Source organism: Cyprinodon tularosa, unplaced genomic scaffold (genome assembly GCF_016077235.1).
Source record: "Cyprinodon tularosa strain WSP-4 unplaced genomic scaffold, ASM1607723v1 ctg13, whole genome shotgun sequence".
Taxonomy (NCBI): Eukaryota; Metazoa; Chordata; class Actinopteri; order Cyprinodontiformes; family Cyprinodontidae; genus Cyprinodon; species Cyprinodon tularosa.
In genome coordinates, this window is record NW_024038114.1 from 532,863 (window position 1) to 554,658 (window position 21,796).

The 21,796-nt window shown below is 37.2% G+C and overlaps 1 protein-coding gene across 3 annotated transcripts in view; it reads left to right on the forward strand.

Annotated features, from left to right (window-relative positions):
- Positions 1 to 21,796, forward strand: part of rbms3 (RNA binding motif, single stranded interacting protein) — a 433,687-nt gene that overhangs the window by 213,525 nt on the left and 198,366 nt on the right. For all 3 annotated transcript variants that reach the window (XM_038277019.1, XM_038277018.1, XM_038277017.1), the window contains one exon: positions 9,652 to 9,710. In XM_038277019.1, coding sequence (XP_038132947.1) covers positions 9,652 to 9,710 — 59 coding nt within the window. The remainder of the gene's footprint in view (positions 1 to 9,651; positions 9,711 to 21,796) is intronic.

The window sequence follows — 21,796 nt, forward strand, 5'->3', positions numbered from 1 at the left end:
CTGTCACATCTGTCTTTTGGCAGGCAAAAAAAAAAAAAAAGAATAAAAGTAGAGCTAATGAAATCCTAGCTGAATGCTGGGTTTGGTGTGTTTAATAATATTATTATTGATTTAGCCCTTCTTTAATTTTTCTGTTCAGCAAAACTAACAAACATCTAGGACATGTTCATGCCTATTTCACATGATATCAAAAAATAGATTCCTGCCGTATTGGGTTTTTTCTTATGTAACTGGTGATATAAAGCTGCTGAAAAGCTGGGATTAGTGTCTTAGTATAAAACAAATAATTTTCTGTGGCTTTACTCATTTCCCAAACTTAAAGTTCTGCCAGCTAGTGCGACAGTTTCTTGTTGATATGAACTTTCAAAGAACGGTATATTAGGATCTTCCCCTGCACTGCAGTACTAACATAATCACTTCACTTTTTTAATAACAGTGCATTTTTTAAGCTCATGAAATCCCACATGGTTGTGTTTTCTTTGCCGAACAAACAATAAATCCGGATGGTTGGAGTCTTCTTCTAGCCTTTTCATGTAAGAATAACAGAATACAAAGCAGCGCGTCTTTGGGGAGATTTCTCTTTCCAAAGATAATGGAATGGTGCAGATCAGGAATGCCCAAGTCAGGTTCCCAAGATATGTTATCCTGCAACTTTTGATTTGTATCCTGCAAATTTTGTAACACTTCGCTAGAACCCTGGAAGCCAAATAAGCTAAATCAGCTTATCATTACGGTCTCATAAGGAGCCATTTATTTGATTCAGATTTCATTGAGAAGGGATGCATCTAAAAGTCAGAGCATAGTGATTCTCAAGGGGTAACCTTTTTTGTCAAAAAATATGGCAAAAATCATTACTTGCAAGACATTTTTGCATATGTATGTTGGAGGGATATAGATATTAAGTAGGGATACAAAGATATTCTAAAGTTGATTGATATTATTATCATTACCATAACATTTAATTGATAAGGTGAGTGTTCTGTTTTGTCAAGAGAACTCTAAAAACAAGAGCCGTTTTTTTTTTTTTTTTTTTTTTACAATATGTTAGAATTTAAAATGAAAAACTAAAAAATGTTTTACTGAAACCCAGTCAGACTCGTCAGATGGCCGCTCACACTGAGCCTGGTTCTGCTGGAGGTTTCTTCTGTTAAAAGGGAGTTTTTCCTCTCCACTGTCTCCACATGCATGCTCAGGGTGAGGGATTGAAGATTTAACAACAAAATACAAGCTCATCAAGCAGGAGCACGACTTACAAGTAAAGGACTGGATGTAATGAAGTGGTTGCGCTTGACAGGAACTTTTAACTAATCAGAATGTATTGTCTCTGTAAAGTGCTTTGAAATTACTTTGTTATAAATTGGAGCTACATAAATTAACTGAATTAAATTGAGCCTTTGATTCTTTATAAATCTAGATTATACTTAAATATATTCTTAAATATATACCTACACTTCAATTGAATATTAATGAGTGACATTTATAATCTCCATTAACAGAGAGGTAAAATGATCATTAAAAATCAGGGTTTGTCCTTCAGAGATATTATCAGAATTGTATTGCTTCTTTTGCAATTCTTTCATCAAAGTAAACATTTTTATAGCCCTTTTTCCGGTGCAATTCAACGGTGAGTGGTGGGGCAACATTCTATTCTGTCAGTTATATTGCATATGTTTCCTTCTGAAGGAGTGATAAAACTCCATGAAGTTTTACTAAAGCTCTTGCTTCCACCATAATTATTGGTAAAATCACTTTTAATGGTGTCTGGAATGCTCTCCCATTTTATAAACACGCTTAAATTGGAGGCAACCAAATGCTAATATCTTAAGCAGCACGAAGATACATCCCAAGCACATCCTAAGTCGGATGTCAATCAATGCCCAACCTGTAGTCCAGCTTGGCTTTTAGAGTTGCTTGTTGTGTATAGGCTATGTGTTAGACCATTTTAATTAATGAGTGAAGATGCTTGGAAGTTAAAACAGCAATTCCCCTAATTCCCCCAATCTGTGTTGTCTGTCCAAGGTCATTCAATGAAGGTGTGTCTTTTGGTCTTGTGTTTGTGTAATTTTTGGTTGCTTTCTCCAATATAGGAGGCTGTACAGTCCTTGATGCACCGGGCTGCATTAAAAATGCTGCTCAGCTTTGGTTTGGCCTTTTGGCTGAGTGTTGTTGGGTTTCAAATTCACTGGTATCTTGTGTCTTGAGTAAATCTTTCTCAAAAATTCTAAGAAATAGAATTACCGTGTTTTTGCATCTCTCTTCTCCTGACCAAAACGATGACCAATTTAAGCCTATTTTGTGGTTGCCGTTAGTCGGAACTGTGAGAATTTACCCAGGCCCTCTTCTTTTCTGTCATTGCATCTTCACCGTTTGGTCATTTTTGGTAAAGAAGTTGACACTGGCCCACCGTGCAGCACATCTTAATGTGTGCTCTTGAGATTGTAACTAAAATAGCTAGTGGAGTATTTATAGTTAAAGAAGGAACCGAGTAAAATGAATATGCAGCATTCTGCATATTAGTCTGCATTAAATCATAATTACCGGGATTTACTGAGAGAAACTTGACATGTCATACATAAGTATGTTATTTATTATCATCTACGAACTGAAGTCTTAATCTTAATGTTTGCATTTCCTTACAAATTGGAATTCATAATTCCATAAGGGCAGGTCTCGCATTTATCGAGGCAGACATCTTTGTGCTATGGCAGTGCAAAGCTGACAAACTAGTATCACCATTATGCAGGATAGGCCTATAAAAACTCTATCCTACACAGACTCATTGTTTAAATACTGCTATTTAAACAAACCTCTTAATAATTTGCAGTATAGGTGATGCAGACATTGTAGAAGCCATCCTGTAACATGACAGCCTTATTTTTGTTGGACAGGGAGAGTCGGTGGGGGGAACAGTTCATGTTGCTCTGGTCTATAGTCTGACCATCAGACACTGCTGAAAATTAAGTACTGTAGCTTTAAACGGAATAAAATAATTCTGCACCGGACTCAGTTAATTAAAGAATGATTTCCCTGTCATAATTTTAGATATGAGTCAAATAATAAAATTGTCCCCTTTGTCAGGGTTTTTCTCCAGTCCCTAAGAACTGCAATTATCCATCAGCTGTTGCAACAGTGCTTCAGAGGTCTGCCTAAAGAGTCAGATGGCTGCAGCTGATCTGTATGGTTGCTACCCACATCCTCACTAAAACAAAGGAAATGGAGCACATCATCATAGTTCTAAAGTCCCTCCACTGCATCCCTGTTTCTCAAAGAACAGACTTTAAATACTTTTGCTAATCTATAAATCATTGGCTCTGCATCAAATTACATTACAGACTTGTTATCAGTATATCAAGAGCCCAGACCTCTCAGATCTTCTGGCTCAAGTCTGGTCTGCATATCCAAAACCTTAACCAAATATGGAGATGCAGCTTTTAGTTCTTGTTTTATTAATTTGGAAAAATGTCCAGATGACCCTAAAAGTGCTTAAACTCTAAGTTGCATTATTTTGTGCATGTACAGCTCGTTAAATCCTCCTTTAACTAAAAGAAAAATGATAAACAAAAAACTTGTTTTGCCTTTAGACACATGTTTGTTAGTATAAATAGTAGCTAATGGTAATTATGTGTAACTTATTACCTGCATCTTAAACTTACGCCTAAATCTCTGAGGACATATGGACTGTGATTAGCAAATATGTTTATTTGGTTCCATTAAAGAAAACATCACCCAAAACATCAAATATTGTGTTAGATTTATGCAAAGAAATAAACCTCAGACATGGTCTTCAAAGACAGAAGCTGGCCTGAAAGGTAGGGCAAAATTTGAGCAGAACACTTGGGTGGTCGATCCTTCTTTTACAGTTCTGCACCCTCCTACGTAACACCATCACCGGAGTGACTCTGCTATAGCCTGCTTTCTCTCACTGCCCACATGCAGCAAAGACCCTCTTGAGTTTCCCAGCTCTGATGATGGAAAATTAAAACGCCTGGATCCTTTTATCCACCAAAACAACAAGAGAAGAAGGAAATGCAGCTCTGGGATTGTCACTCATGCATCTGCAGCTGCTCTCTTTTTTTTTTTTTTCTTTCAAAACTGATGCAGAGCTTTCATGCTGAGCTTGATGTTTATCACATCTCAGTGCCCAGACAGCTGTCATATGAATGACATGTTTTACATCCAACACAATTTGTAGGTTTTCATCAGCTTAAAATAACTCATAAAGGCTCTATTTTTTCAAAAGTAGTTTCACTTCTGGTATTTTTGTGGGTTGATCTCGTATTGCATCAGAATGATTCCTATGGGATTCCTATCCAGAGAAAGAGAGGGACAAAATGAAAGATATAACAGAAACAGTGATACCTTTAAAAGAAGAAAGAAAGGCTGAAAGAAAAAGAGAGAGGATTTGTAGGGAGAGGATGGGCAGTGGGCCAGCAGAGTCAGAGATAAGAGGCTGCAAGAGTGATTGAAATAGGATTAGTGGAGACAGGTGCTGAATTCTGGCCACAGCATCAGTGTTAAACCTGCGCTTCACAGGGACTCCCTCTGTCACATCAAAGCCACCCCAGGCCTGGCTGGCTGAGAGGCGAAGCAGCTTCCAGCAGGGTCGTTCACTTCTACACACGCACCTCATATATGATCACCTAGAGCATCCACATCCAACACGTCTCCTTCAGATGGCTAGAGCAAGCTTCTTCCTGCTCTCCTTTTCATCTCTCTGAAGCATCTTTGTGGTGTCTTTTTGGACAGAAGATAGTGTGCATTGATGAGCCGTCTTTAGCACTTAATGAGGCTAGCAGTGATGAGTTGGCAAAGGGAAGCTACTGTCTCCTGCTTCTGCAGAGTCCAAACAAAGTTTTAATGAGAACTTTCCCCCAATTTATGCCAAAAGCATAAAGCTTTTTAACTACTTTCCAGGCAGAAGGCAATGTTTTCCCTAAAGCATACAGAAAAAATATGCCTGTGCAAAGTATTAAAGAAGCAATAATTCTCCTCAATACACCAGACAGTATCAATAAAGTACTGATTGGCTTGTTTTATTTTCAACACTAATTTATCTTTTTTTTTGTGATATAACATGCTAGTTTTTTTTATATTAAATCACAGTAGTTAGTTTTGCTTTGCCAATAAAGAAATTAAATGAGATTCTTGTAAAGGTTTCCGCTTTAATAGGTATTTGAGAGGCCAGGGACATGGTTTAGAAATCAGCGCAGCCAATAGACAATTTTATGCAGTAATTTTGTTTGGTTATCAAAGACAATTACTTATCAATTTAGTATTGTTACACATAATATTCAGATTGATTTTGGAATAAAGTTAATTGACAGAAAATATGTTGCCTTTGATTTTAGTCTAAATGAGTGTATTTTTGTCTTTGCTTTAATTTATATACTCACCATATATTGCTGTCTGAACATTTACTTTGTATCCTATAAAAATTGCATTATTCTTAAACATTTGCACTATATTCTGCCTAACTTTTGAAAATACAGCAGTAAGACATTTACATTAAGTGATAATTTTACTGAAATAAGCATCCCTGCTTAAAGAACACCATAGTCCTAATAACAACATGGTATATAAATAGATCTGATTTTTGCACTTTTTTTTTTTCATGGTTAAAATTGCCCCCAGTGTTGGTCTGAAAAAGCAGTGACTGTACTTTTAACGAAATAAACTTGTATGTGTTGTTTCTGATTCACAATGACACCGTTTCCAATGCATTCTTAATATGTGGATTTGGTATATTTGTTTTTGTTGATTGTTGTATGATACATGATTGTATGTACTTTTTTATTTAAAAACGAAAACTATCTCAATAATTGGTTACATTTAAAAAATAGCCTCCTACATGTGAAGGACAGGCAAATTAGTCAAAGAAGTCTAGCACAATGTAAGAAACTAATAAAGAATGGAGTATTATCTGACATGCATCATCAAAGATTATTGTTATCTCCATCCAAAGCATTAAAGAAGCTGGTTTAAATTACCCTTTCTTCTCAAGTTTCTCTTCATAATTTTAAAGGAGTAATCTAAAGCTTTTAACATTGCAGTAATGATTCAAATGTTATTTTTGGGTGTGACACATAAGCATAATATAAATCGCACTTGTAAGTTCCTTTCTCTGTTGCATCCAAGCACGAGTCTGATTCCCAGCATTCGCTACTCAAGCTCTGATTGTTCTCTAATCAAATGAACTCCTCTTGTTCCATGTTCATTTTGTGTACTTATGTTTGAGAGTATCTCAGTATGATCAAATACTGCACCTTAGGCCTTTTCTGTTGAAGTAGATTATGGATCCCTATAGCTAAAATTGCCTATTTTATCTGCGGAGAAAAGACAATCCACTGATTGGTGAGTGTTCAGTGTGTGTGTGTATGCTAGTTTATTTCTGTGTTTGTGTGTGCACATGCGTGAGCTGGTAGTTTTCCTCTTGGAGCTCATCAGTTCATATCCACCACCCATCCCACCGCAGCATGCAGTAAATAGAGTCTCTGGCACTCGTTGAGAAATGGCACAATTATCCCCTGCTGGTGAAATATGGGCTGGGATGCACCACTGCGTCTTTCCTACAGAATGTGTGTGTGTAGGAGTGTGTGTGTGTGTGTGTCTTTTTGTGAAGTGACTGCTCTTTTTCCTCTTCACTCATTGTGATATGCATTCAACACGCAGAGAACTGTTTGACTGTGTCACCGCATGTGCAAGTGTAATTGTATAAACAGCTGCACACACACACATACATGAAGAGAGAAGCGTGCAGTTTTTACACTGCAAACAATGCAGCATTTTGCAGTTCAAAAATGACATAATATCACTTTAATTCAGTTTAAAAAAAACTTCTATATAGAGATCTGAATTAAATATTTACAGAACAACAGTGTGGAAAAAAGGATGAAATTGTATTATAACTAAAAAAAAAAAAAAAACTATGCCAGGTATTAATTTTGTACAATTTCAAAGTTAGGAAAGATGCTAATATCATACAAAAGCTTTCAGCACATAATTAGGGCTCTCGTGGTTTCTACTGGACTTTAATTAACTCGTCAAGTCTTTGACTTGTTCACATTTATGCTGAATAAAGGTCAACTGAAGTGAATCTCTTAAGCTTCGGAGAGCAACTTACTCATCAAACCTTTCCCAAACAATCAGCCGCCAAACATTCCTTTAAGCCTCTTAGTATTGTAACACTCAATTGTTTTAGTTAGCCTAATTTATTTAGAAACCATTGTTTACAGGTTCAGTACAATGTCTTGCAAAACTATTTGCACTCATTGAATATTTTACTTTGTCATGCAAACGTTTAAAACTTATGTTGATTTAATGTGACAGACAAACATAGCGTAGTTGAATAATTGTGAAAGAAAGAAAATTAAACGCTATAAATGCTACATATTTTGCATTTTTAACAAAATATGTAGCGTTTGTCCCCTTAGTTTACTTGAAGCATCTTTGTTGATATCACATGAAGAAAAGTATCAAGCTCTCCTCAATACAGTAAAAAAAAAAAAATGTATAAACCATTTTGATTGAGGAAAAAAAGCTCAAATCTAAGTTTAATTTTACCAGAGCTCCTCTAGAAGGCCATTCCTTACATGACTCATCAAAAACTGTGAATTGGCTTTCTTTCAACAATGACTTTCTGTTGATATTGTTATATTTATGGCCCACTTTGTAAAATTTATGAACTCGAGTCATATTCATAGATTATCCAGCTGAGCTGTGGATCTCTGCAGCACCTTTTGATTAGACGTGAGCCCCTTTGCTGAACTTTTGATCACGCTTTCTTAATCAGGCCTTCAGTTTTAGTAGAAAACCCAGCTTGACAGATTTGCAGCTCTTTCCTGAGCGTTAATTGAGCATTACAGGTGTTGAAGGTATTAGTTATTATTCTAAAGCGTAACCCTGCTTTAAACTTTTCTCTAAATTTATCATTAAACTTTATGTTCCACTCTTGGTTTTCAGTAATTTGCTTGTTCATTTATGTTCTCTAAGGGCTTTATACTAGGTTTAAATTACAAATCAGTTCTCCTTGCAGAGCTTCTTGGCCCTGTCCTGAGCCTCTTCCAGTGGGGTGTTCCTAGATCACACGGGGGAGGCATTCAGGAGATATCTGAGACAGATGACTGAGCCACCTCAACTGGCTACACTCGATGTGGAGGAGAGGCGGCTCTAATCTGAGTCTCTCTTGGATGGCCGAGCTCCTCACCCGATCTCTAAGGGACTGCCCTTAAAAAAAAAAGAAAGAAAAGCATGTTCTTCCCACAGGCCAGAGATTCATATGTTCGGTTAATTGTTACCTCTAACCTCACTTTTGACAGTGTGGGTGTAGAGCTGTCATTGTAGGCCCTTTGATGGATTACTAAGTTATCTAGAGCCAATCAGAAGGGTGGTACACTGTGAGTACACAGTGAGTACACAGACTACGCTTTGCTCCAGAACCTGAGAATATGGACCATGCTTTCATTGATTTTTAAATAGTTAAATCATGAATGTCCTTGACCTTGAAGCTGTTAATACACTGGACGCATTGAGCAAGTGGCATGGCTCACATGCTTTTTTAGAGGTGGATGTTTACACCAGATGCTGCAAATTATGTTCCATAGCTTTAAATTTCTACACTCATCACTTGAAGATCAATGAAATTACTAGTAATATTTCCTATGTTTGGATCACCGAAAAGTCTTGACCTAGTCACTAGAAACGGCATAAGGGATTGAATTATTCTCCACCTTCAAAATCAACATTTTTGCACGTATTCTTGAAAAGACACAATTTTGGAATTGTTTCAGAGGTGAGGTTAGACACTGGATGTCTTTTTCATGTTTATTCATGCATAACAGGAGCCCATGCCCATCCATAATAAGAGCTTCAACTTAACTTGGGTGTAGAATGGTTCAAATACATGTGTTGAATGTACATATTTGAAAGTTGTCACATGCATAATCTATGCATAAGATGCACCTTGCTGCTTTGCTGCACTTAAGTGCTGTGACTTACCAGGTTTATTTTCTTTGAGTACTGTTTTGTACTCTTTTTAGGGGCTTCCATCCAATAATAAAATTGTTCTTATCAATCCAACAATTATGACTATAAGAGCTTGACTCATCCTCATGAGAAGTTTCTTACCCAATGTTGTCTTGCTTTTACTTAGTCTCATCAAATCAAGCTTTACTGCTGGATTCACAGTTTAAACTTAAAACTAGGACCTGTGAACAACTTGACCTTAAGTTGAAAAAGAAAACTTGAAAGATCCCTTATTATTCTGTTTTCCATTGTGATGCTCGATTCATATTCATGTTTGAATATAATAACTTCAATTAACTGTTCCTTAAATACTATAAAGTAATGAGGTAAATTTTACCATTTGTATTCAATGATACCATTTGAAATTGTCCGATTGCTCTGAAATGTCAGTGGCTTTCTAGGTCATTTAAAGTCAGCCATACACATAATGTTATTAACCTTGAGTGGTTTCTTTTTCCAGTGGCTATGACATTTGATATGGCCCTGAAAATTGCTCATCGCTCTTAAAAGGCTGACGGTATAAAAAATATGATATGATCGTGACCACAGGATGAGGATATGAATAAAATTCCTAAACACTTCAGTGGCATATGGTTTAAATTGCTAACTCAATGCTCTCTGTCTCAACAGGTATGGAAAAATAGTGTCAACCAAGGCCATTCTTGATAAGAACACTAACCAGTGCAAGGGTAAGTTCTTGTTTTTTTTCTCGTAAATTCACTCAGTATGCTTTATTGTGCTTTTGTCAGTGGCGAGAGTACGCCGGTGTGGTCTGGTACTGCATACCACTAAAAGATTCAGCTGCAGTACAGAACTGACAGAGAGGGTTAATAGTTGAAATTTATGTTTTTTTGTTTCAAACACAAAGAATTGAAGAAAATTGCTTATGAACTACACCATCAAGATTTCACTTAGTATTATTTAAGTGAGCAAGTGATGTTTTAAACACAGCGAGTGTTAAAGAGATGGGTGCGTTTAATTTATTGCACATTCTAAGATGTTTTATTCAGCTGGTTCGCATTACAAAGTACAAGTCTCACAGGGAGAGAACGAGCAATCAGTGGCAGCAATAAAATTCCACACACTGCTGTGGTTGGCTGAAACACTTTCAACGTGATTTAAATATCTGTAACTTATCAACTACAAGAAAAAGCAACCGATATTTCAATCTAAATAAAAACATAACTGGTTAAAATGAAAAGTGAACCAAGTAAAAACTAGAAAACCAACTGATAAATTAAAACTGATGGCCATTTATTTTAATTAATTTGGGTGATATTTAGAAAGTCTCCTCCGCTAAGAAAAAAGTACTCGGCACACCTTCCAACTTGCATAAGAAGGCATTTATTTGCAACGTTTCGGTACTAGACTTTAAACCGGCAAACATTTGTGGTTGGTGAGAAGCCATCTTAAATAGGGAGTGGTTATTTTCCCTAAGGAATCTCTTTTCTTCACATAAACCCAGAAGGAACAAGTATATGGTTAAATAATTAACAACAAATACAAAAAAAAAACAGCAACTAAATGAAGACAAATTTAAAATATAATATGGCATGTCTGAGATGGACTGGCGACCTGTCAAGGGTATACCCCGCCTGGATGGATGAATATGGCATGTTAAGTTGACATAATAAAAACTTGTTTTTTAACCTTTAAAGATTTTGTCACACCCAATACCTCTGTTTATTTTTATTTGAGGAATGTGAAGGATCCAATGATGCTTGGGGTAGATGATGACTTTGTTTGGACACCAGTGTTCTCGATGCATCATTGATGATTAATCTCTTGGACCTTTTGCTCCAAGTTTCCCCTGTGAAGGTGAAGAGACTTAAAGATGGTTTTGTAGAATTCTGGTTCTGAAGGTAACCTGCAGCTGTACTTATTAACTTTAAACTAGGGTGACCATATTTTCATTTGGGAAAACCAGGACACCTTGGAGGGGGGGGGGGGGTGATATTGAAAGAACAAATGTCTCATCATCGGGATTTGCTCCGTGATCACAGGAAATGTTACTTGGCGCAGAACAGTTGTGAAAATTTGAAGTTCAGTTTAATATAATAATACAACTCTGTGAATAGTTCCGTCTGAAATTAATGAAAATAGTTGTTTTAATGGTTATTGAGTCAGATATGTGGCGGTAGTGTTTGGTTTATCTAAATGTTTTAATCTGTTACTGTGTAAATGAGTTTGGCTGTAATTTAAGTATTTCAGATTCTAATAGATCTGCAGGGTGGGGACTATAAATCTGTTAGGATTTTAATTTTTTTATTGTTGTTTTGCACAATATGCTTAACTAAGTATTTTTTGTTGTTGAATATTAGAGATTTTGCAGATATATTTTGTACATACATTGTTTAGATTTACTTATATATTTCTAACCCTTTTATAGAATAGAATAGAAAATCCCTTTATTGTCCCACAATGGGCAAATTTACAGCAGCAAAAAGATTATTGAAAATGGTCACACAAATGAGGACCTTAGAAAAATGTATAAGAATAACATAATAGGGAAGAGTTAAAATATAAAAAATAAAATTCTGTAAAGTGTTTTAACAATATAAAATTGGAGAATAAATAACCAATATGCAGCTATGGACATTTTTACAATAATGGATATTTGAAAATAGCAGCAACATCAGAGATGTGCAGAATAACAGCAGCATGTTATTTAACTGACTAAGGTTCCTATCATTACATTTGATTTGATTTGTTCCTGCTCCCGGTGGTTGGAACCTTTATTCCACTCTGGATTCTTGTGAGTGTAGTCTTTGTTCACTTTAACTTTAAAAAAAAAATAAATAAATAAACAAACAGTTTTGAAAACCTCGGTATTCATTCTTTTCCTGCTTTGTGTGACAACTTTCACGGTTGCTAAGCAACAGAGCATACGGCGTAAAACCTGCCGAAGGGAGGACCTGTTCGAATTTACAGACAGAACTCTTCTGGCCTCCTTATTTTCAAGGACTTCGAAGGATCCAGTCTAGGTAGACCGCGTCCTTGGAGGATGCAGCCCAGGTTTTATAACAGAGCCTCTGATTAAGAGCAGGGCTGCCCGCACTGACGCGGCTCAGGGATTACGTCACACGGAGCGTCGTGCGCAGTGAAATCAGGACATTTCCTCACTTTCTAAAAAAAACCCGGGACGCCCAGGACAGGACGTGAAATACGGATATGTCCCGGGAAATACGGACGTTTGGTCACCCTACTTTAAACAGTCTGAAGTGTGAATTTCTCCTACCTGTAGGGAAAGGCCTTCAGGAGTGCTTCCCAATGTTGATTCCTCTTCTGGGTCCACAGAAAGACAATGAAAGGTGGATGTCTCAAACCTTTAGGTTAAACACAACAGGGGGGCTCAGGACGTGCTTTTTGAGGCTCCGGAGTTTGCAGCTTAGTTTTTGCAAAGAGAAGCTGCATGCACATTGGGCTTCATGTAGGAACCATTTGTACCAACAAATTTGTTCTTAAATGGTTCGTAACGGTTATTTAGGAGAAAACGTTGCATTCACCATTTTTCTCCTATTACTAATCACCTCTAAGGTCCTAACAAATTTTAGGAGTGCCCTAAACTTGACATAGGAGTCTTGCACAACCAATCAGCTCTTTCAAACCCTGTTTTTAAGTAAATGACTACATTTGTTTATTTTAGAAGCAATTGTCCATTTTATTAGGCTACATAATTATATATTATGCAACTCAGCATTTATAAATTAAAATTGTATTCTATCGATCAATACTTGCAACTTACATGTTGTCATCCAGAGGAGAAGGGTTGAATTTTATGTCATTTTGTCAAAAAAAAATCAGTCAGAGCTCAAGCTACGATAAAATAATATCTGGAACAAAGAATGGATGAAAGGTTCAGCGGTAATAATGGCATTAATTTCACTCCACGGCATCTCATTGGCTTTGTTACACTAAATGCTGAATTTAGTCTCTGACCGTGACTAAGTGGATGTGCTTTCTTCGTCCTCTGGCATGGGAGCTGCCTTGGAGCTCGTCTGCCTGGCTGTGTGTTTCCTGGACGGGGCCGCCTTTTACAGCTGCTTTTTGTATCTCTGCTTCTGTCTCCTTGAACCCCAGTCGGCCTCGGCAGATGGCCGCTCACACTGAGCCTGGTTCTGCTGGAGGTTTCTTCCTGTTAAAAGGGAGTTTTTCCTCTCCACTGTCGCTACAAGCATGCTTAGTGTGGGGGATTGTATTTGAGTCAATGAGTCAATGCAATCAACTGGTTTTCCTTAGATAGAAAACTTTGTATCAATTTGACTGTATGATCTGGTTGAACTGTAAAGTGCCTTGAGATGACATGTGTTGTGAATTTGGCGCTATATAAATAAACTGAATTGAATTGAATTGAATTGAATATTTACATTACGGACTTCATTAAATTAGAGTTTTGCAGTCGACTTTTTACATATGTTTATGCATTGTGAGAGAGAGTACGATGAAGGGATGGCAGATGTGGTCTGGAGATTTACAGTACAGCTGTGTCTGTCTATCAAAAGCAGATTTAGCAGAACGGTTATTTTGGATCAAGTTGAACTCATTAAGTATGATAGCATATAGTATGTTGCACCTCTTGCCTCTGTCAGTAGTTTTTATTGACTGTTTTTGGATCAAATGATTCATCATGAATTTATTTTTACCTTTGTAACAGTGCAACCACTGGATTTAAAGCTCTTGTATTTTATTCTCCACTACTTGGCTTTTTACTGGTCCTTTAATTCTGCTGCTCTCAGTCAGACCTCGATCCGCAAACCTTTACAGTTTTTCGACTTCTTCTTCAATGCCATTGCTGTGCATGAACACATAGTTGTTCATGCACAGCAATGGGAGTGGCAATTTGTACTGTTATATGGGGCAGTGATAATGTAGATTTACAGTTCTCAGGACCGTGCGCTCACAGGTGGAGTGCATCACATAGAAGATTATATACGATAATTTACTGCAGTTAACAAAGTTTGTGGAATCTGACGAACTGTGAGACAAATATATGACATGAAAATGTTTTTGTATGAAGCCCAATGTGCCACCAATGTACAAAAATAATATCAAGGCTTCTGGCATTACATCGGCAAGAATTTAGGACTACTTTCATCCATGCTTTTTTGGTAGCAATGTCTATGTTAGATTTTAAATCCCTCAAGGACTCTGCAAGTTGGGAGGCAGTGATTTAGCAACCTGCTGACCTAACACTGCAGGAAGGATTCATGGAAGTCACCATATCTTGGTCAATGCTGCCTGCTTTAAAGGCAGCAGTGGCACAAGGCCCATTGGTCCCTTTTTCTTTTTTATAATACCAGAATATGTTGAGCATTAACAAGCTTAAATATATTGTATAAACCTTACTTAGTATTATAGTCATCCTCGTTGTCTTCATGTGTTTGCTACAGGCCAGGATTGGCTGCAGATACTGTAATACAGTTTACTCAATTTTTACATTTAGTAATGGAAAAAAAATCAGCAAAGACTTAAATGGAGAAACTGTAAAAGAGGAGGAATTAGAGGAATCATGAGAAGAAAAATGGTGTGATACTTGCCTTAAGGTGCCTGGAAGCACAGTTAAAAAATCTATTGAAGTTGTATCAATACTTTTAATTGCTTTTTGCGGTTTTCCAGTCTCTAAAGCATGGCCTTTCAAGGTCATTCAGTTTTCTTTGCTACATTTGAGTCTGTCCCACCAGGCAGTTCTCTCAGGGTCAAACAACTCCAATATTTAGCAGAAAGAACAAACTTTGATCATCTTGACAGCTCCTGCTGGATAGTAAAGACAACAATGAATGCCTGTAGGTTATATAAATCTGAATTCAGAATTCAAATGAAAGTGAATTTTAGTGGGACTATAAAGAAGGTACAAACTGCTTTGTAAAACAGTGCTTGAGAAAAATAAAGAAATCAAATGTTTACAACTTTCTGTATCCTCCTAACTAGAGTTATATAAGCAACACACGCCACAACAAAAAATTCAAGCCAGTTAAACACTTTGTTGTGTGAGAAACAACTTCTGTCATAACTTACCAGTCGTATTGGTATGCAATACTACTGAGATGCCAAGAGGAAAACATAACAAGCGTATTTTATGAGTGGAAGGGAGGCAGACGGGTATTGCTTAAGGAGGGGAAAAAAATCCAAGATAAAGGACCTGCCAGCCTTAAAAAATTTTATCTGCGATTATTTTGTTAAAATAAAATTGACACCAAAAAAAAGAAAATAATAAATAAATCCTCAAGTTTAGTATGCATCCAAAAAACTTTTTAAAGTTGAAACTTTCTGGATTTTAAAGGAGACATAATTATAGACACACAACATTGTGATAAATTGCTCAAAGACAACTTGGGTGTCTTTGAGTAATATATATTTACACTATGACCATCCCTATATTTTTATAGATTTTGTACAATCTATAACCTTAACCTTAGGCTCAGTTCCTCCCTTATTTGTTTTTGTAGTGTGATTTCATGATTTTCAATCCAATCAGAGAAAAAAAACTCAGGTAGAACGATGATGAGGACAGTCTTTAAGCAAAAGCCAGATCACATCCAACCCTGCTCATAAAAACACAATAATAATATTGTGGTTGGCCTCATTGGTGATATACTGTTCTATTAAACAGGATTGAAATATTGAAAGATGAATATTAAATTATATAACACAAAAGAAATTCAAAACGTTTTTATTTTTCAAACTTTTCAATAAAAGTGTTGCAGATTACGCTCATAAATAAGAAACTTGTTACATAAATGTGCTAAGGATTTATCCATCTATATTATTTTTGTTGTGTATATACTTCTTTTTAGTTTTTAATTAAAGTCCATGCCACTTCTCTGAAATACATTTGTAAGTAAAAATGCCAATAGATAAGCTGTTTTTTTAAATATTCATAGCAGCTCTTCTTGTACCCCAGTCATTCTACATTCAAAGTCAGATAAGTCTTATTTCTTATCTCATCAAAAAGCCCAGTATGGATTCTGTTAAGTCTACTTCAGTGGTGTAGATGATGATATCAGGAATTTATTTTACTGCTTCCATGTAACTAAACATTTCTTCAAATATCAAACATCTGAACACACTTTATAAAGTAGATGTAGCTAAGAAAGTGTTTGAGTATTGTTCTTCTTTAAGACCATTTTAAGTTTCTAGTTCTGGTTTAACTTTTGTGTTTCTACAATAAAAAACTATAAAAGAGAATTAGACTGAACAATAAAGACGATGGAGTAGAGAATACTAGGTAAGATGCTTGGTGGAATAGTAGGAGTGGGAGTGTGGCAGAAAAAGAAGTGTTGATGCTTTCTGTGCTTACAGGTCAGGTGTATTCTAAAGCACAAACAAACACAAACCATGACAAATACCCACGCAACAACGTGAACCTGCAGTTGTTTCTTCTCTACCATACATCTGTCTGCTACATTTGCCCTGAGTAGCTGTAGAAGTACTGTAAAGCCCTGTTTGAAGTACCACATCTCAAACTGCACTCCAAGACCATGTAACACAACTCTCCCACGCAGTCCAATACAAAGGGCACACTCGCAAAGATTAATCGCACCCCCACACACACTTCCCATCCATCTGCCTGAGGTGTGTTCTGCTCTTGCAGCAACAGTGGCCATGCAATAGATCTATCACTCTTCTTCCTAACATCCCAGCATGTGTGCCTGTCTGCCTGCTCTGGCTGCTCTCCTCCACCACCGCACCATGCAGGCCCTTTATTGAGCCTCTATCATGCCAGTTCTGACTCACTCTCTCGCTTCTGCCTTCCTTTGTGACACACACACACACACACACACACACACACACACACACACACACACACACACACACACACACACACAACCATCAGTTGCATATAAACAGTGCATTCCTACTACTCACATGTGCTTTTCCCAGTTCAGAGAGAGACAGGAAGTTATGAAAGGACTACAGGGCATTAAAGGGCTCTGGATGAGGGGAATCGTTCAGCTCTTTATTTCACAGTTGCTCTCTACTCATCTCCTCCTCTTTTGTATTTTCTGGCCTCTCATAGCCGCCTCCATACTTTCACACATACTTTAAGAAATACCGCTATGATATAAAGTGTAGATCAAAGATGACAGGGGGGTGGTAGGAAGAGGATAGGATGTAACAATACAGAGCCACTCATTTGCCATCCATGCCCACAAGGGCCCTCTAAAAGGCAGCGTCTGCAATTGAAATAAAACAGGGCTGACCGAATGAAGAAACTATTTTTTTCTGTCAGAGCCTGGAGGCACAGGAAATGACCTTAGCCCTTTGCAGGACCTTCGTTTCCCTACTCTGCTGCTGGGAGATAAAACAGCGGAGAGATTCATAGGCCAGACTGGCGCTCCGCTGTGACAGGCCCACCAGAGTAAATTGTCAGGAACAGATGAGATGAGAAGATATGTTCTTGTCTCTGTGTTCCACAATATGCTATTCATTTTTTACCCCTTAGGTCTTGCCAATCATTTAATACCAGGATGCTAAAAACTTTTAAGGGCCTTCCACAAAAGTTTATCCTTAAAGAAATATCACATTTACTCTGTTATACGAGTAGTATGATGTGAAACATAGTGACTTCCTGTTTTATCCCCTTGAATTAAGTCATTTTTAAACATTAAACCCTATAAACAGGCGCACTCCGATATAAACATGCCCTCCCATTAGTTTTTGGTTTGTCTCTTAGCAAGTTATATCTGGGACACTTGGAGTTGTAGTATAATTTTGGCTGGACCTTTTACACAGCTCATCACTAGGTTTATGTAATTGAACTGTGTCTTATGTAAATTGTTTGGTTTGCTTAATGGACTTCTGGGTATTCTTATTCAGACTAAATCCTAACACTTTAGACTAAACCAGCGGATGTCTGAGAAACTTCTTGGACAAAATGGTGGATCCCACCCAGATGAAGTAGCTGTGAAACTGGCTGCATTTAGGACCTGTGGCCTTATTGGCAAGGTTTCAAACTCTTCCCTGTTCCATCTCTATCTGAATACTCTTATACAAATAACCTATCCAAGCCAGCATACTGTTCACAACCCTCACTATCATTAATTTGTTATTTACATACTCTGCTTTCTTCTTCCTTCATTATTTTGTGCCAGTTTAACCTCGAGCATGAGGCTATGTTCAGACAGCACGCAATAGAAGCAGCAAAAGCAGCTGGTTTATATGCAAAGTCAGTGGTTGGTCAGCGGTAGCAACGCATCTTGATGCATCTGAGCAGCTGAAGCAGCACCTCATGAGCTTCTGGGCATCTGACGCGCATGACACGCTTCACAAGCAGCATCTGCTGGAGTTGTAAAAATGTAACTTTTGCTGCTCGACACGCCACATCAACCAATCAGAGAAGCTGATAAGGGAGCTGGCAGGGAGACAGAGACGGCACTGCTGAAGCAGATATTAATACCTAAATTAACTTAAAATATTGAAACCTGCCAATTAGAAACTGCATGATGACACAGTTTGTAGCATTCTCCCCATACAGATGGGTTCGATAACCCTAGTTCGATAACTAAGGTCTTTTTTTATGGAGTTTAGATATTCTCCCCATGCATGTGTGGAATCTTTCTGGGCAGTCCTGCTTCCTTCCCCAGTTCAAAATCAGGACTGTTAGGTCAATCAGGGTCTCAAATTGTGTGTGCTAGGTTGTATGTCTCTTCCCTGCTATATACTGGTGACTGGTGTCCAGGGTGTACCTCACCTTTCACCCATTTACTGTTGGAGAAGGCACCAGCACCTCTGTGACCCTGCCGGATAAAATGGAAGAAGATTGATGGATGGATGAATGAATAATGTATCTATGCTAATGGTGACTGCCTGTTTCGCTTAAGCTAGTATGTCATAGAAACTTGAATGAATGCTATAACAAGATTTATACTTAAATAAAAAAAATATATAACTGCATGCCATTTTCCTTGTTAATAGTTCAGACAGTCTCTTTACTGGACTTAAAAAGACTTACAGGAGCTTTAAACTCTAAAGAACTGCCCTCAACCAAGGATCAATTGAATAGAGAAATGCAGACAAAGTCACATTCTGTATAACAGATTTATTGCTGCATCAGTGCGTAAGTAGAGTATCACGTGACTCTAAACATGAGTGCTATTGATTAATGAGATGACGTTCCCCAAAACGGCCAGTTTCTCATTGTCACGTCCATGTGTATTTGTAGTGGATATGGGGTGTGAGGGGGTGGCAAAGAATGCTTTTTGCATCTGTTATTGGTTTCTCATTAGAGGGCCAAGATATAAACATTTGTCTATGTTGGACACTGTGCCGGCGCAATTAAGGATTCTTTTTACCGCCCTCTCTGCCCTTTGAAAGTGAATTATGTGCAGATGAGAATCTCGACTGAAGTGTGGCCAACACACAGACCTTTTCCAAGTGCCTGTGCACTCCCAGAGCAATTCCAGAGAAAGTCGAGATCAGCCAAAGGAGAAAGGGAAAGTAACTCTGGTGCTGTTTCCTACTTGCATTGTGAATTAATGACTCTAATTAGCTATAGCTGAGAGATAATCACATTGATCTGGGCAGATTCAGCATGCAGAACCTTACTGGATAACACCAACAGCCTTTGTTAACATCTTCTAATCACACATACACACAAGAAGCCACTTCCAGCACCACCCCCAACATTTCTGTCTCCATTCTTGTGAGCTTTAAGCTGGCCATTTACCAAGCAGATATCCGAATGGCCTGGCTGTCATAACTAGACGAAGCTTGGCTATGAGAAGCACATTCCTTGAGCTCTGACCTTTTGTACCCTAACCACTTCCTGTTCTGTTTTCACATGCGCCGTGACTGTCTCCTGTTTATGTGTATGGATTTATTGTTCATCTTGTGTGGGGTCGTGCTGAGGAGAGATTCTGAGGAACAAGCATTTTCAGGCGATCAAAAAGTTTTGGCATGTTTAATTTGCTTTTCTTGCAAGATAGGATACAGAAACATTTTTGAAATATCTTAGGGAACCTGTCAACTTTGCATCTTATCTTAATTCAGTTTAATCATAGAATACAAATTCACAACACATCATCTCAAGGCAATTCACAGAGGCGGATCAATTAAATCATTTAGTTGGATTGGTTAAAAAGTTTTTTTTATTTAGAAAACCAAGCAGATTGCATAATTAACTTGCAGACTTCACTCATCCTGATGAGCATGTATCAACAGTCACTTGCATTTTATTGCCCTTCTGGGGTTCTTTTGTTTTTTCTATTTTCTTGTTGATTGTTCTTTTCTTACTGTTAAGTCAATATGTTTGGTAGAAAACTCCTCAAAAAGATTTTGCAATTTATTCACCACACTCTGAGGGACCAACCCAAACCTCTTTATTTCTTGTTTTACTTGTTCTTTATCTCCGATTTTGTATTTTATTGGCAGTCACAAACCCTTCAATTTTGCGATCAAATGCTTTATCAATGTCTGTCTACTATTTATGAAGCAGCAAGCAAACCCTACCCTATTCAATCGGTTCAGATTTTTTTGTCTATTTTTAGCTCTCAAAAACTTGCTCATCTGTGGTAATACCAGCTCACATCAGAAGCCAACTTCTATCTTTACCTGAATTTAAATCAAATTTAAAAAAAAGTCACTCTTCCTAAATGCTTTTTGAAATCCAGGGCGATTGCACTGCTGCAATATGCTAAATTTGGAAGAAAATAATTTCTTGGTAAATTTCAACTCTTAACACATTAATCATAACTGTTGACAAATAACTGGAGGTAATTTCAAGAATCTTACAACATTCTGTAATACTTTATACAATTTCAGAATTATCAGTCAAATCTCATATTTGCCGCTTTTGGCTGAGTATACACAGCTTTATATACATCCTGCCATGTTCAAAATTTATATCTTACCTGATGTCACCTGAAGATATAAATAAAAACAGTGATAAGGTTAAAACTCCAACTGCCCTAAGATGTGTGTAATCAGTGTGCAATAGGTTAGTTGCAAACCTTAGCTCTTAGCTGTATTATGTAAAAATCATAAATAAATCATATGAAACCAATGAATAGAAAGATAGATGTGGGTGGTGGAGCAGTTTCTCATGAATGACTAATAAATGTAAGACCTGATAAAATGAGCTTTATATTATTTGGATATGCAGATTATTTGCCTTTATCCTAAATCTAAAGGTTTACCTTTGCTTATAGATTTTCTTAATTTTTTTCACTTACACATGCTTTCAATAATTCAGTTTTTTTTTTTTTTCAAATATTGAGCTTGTCATCTTGTGCTTAGCTTTGTGTTCTTGTTGTTTATTAAACTGACCCCAAAGTGAGGATTCAATGGAGCTGCAGGTGATACTGTAGTTCCATGTTTGAATACAAAAGTGTGAAATCTCAAGGTTTAGGTGGAAAATGGTGGAATGGTTATTTTAAGACGCTTCATAAGTCAAGTGAAATAGAAGTGTGAAAGAAGAGCTGCACCTGCTCTTCGTGTAGCAATATGTCTACTGGGGAACATCAGTGAGCTACTGTTCAGCAGTGTTTTAAATTCTGCATGTAAGCAAAGGTGTTGATGCACTTTTACTAGGTAGCTGTAATCCGTTACGTGTCCTCACATGGATGCATACATTTCTATGTTGGCAACGTCCTGTTTTTGTACATTTATGCTAGGAAATTTGCATAAAATGGCACTTTCCATTTCTGTTTTTGAAATTGTGTATTTATCTGAGTTATTAGATACATCACAGCCAACCTGAGTGAAAATATTTAAACCCTGTTATTTGACGGTTCAGTCATCTGATGTATGTATTTTGTGATCAACCAAAAATAATAAG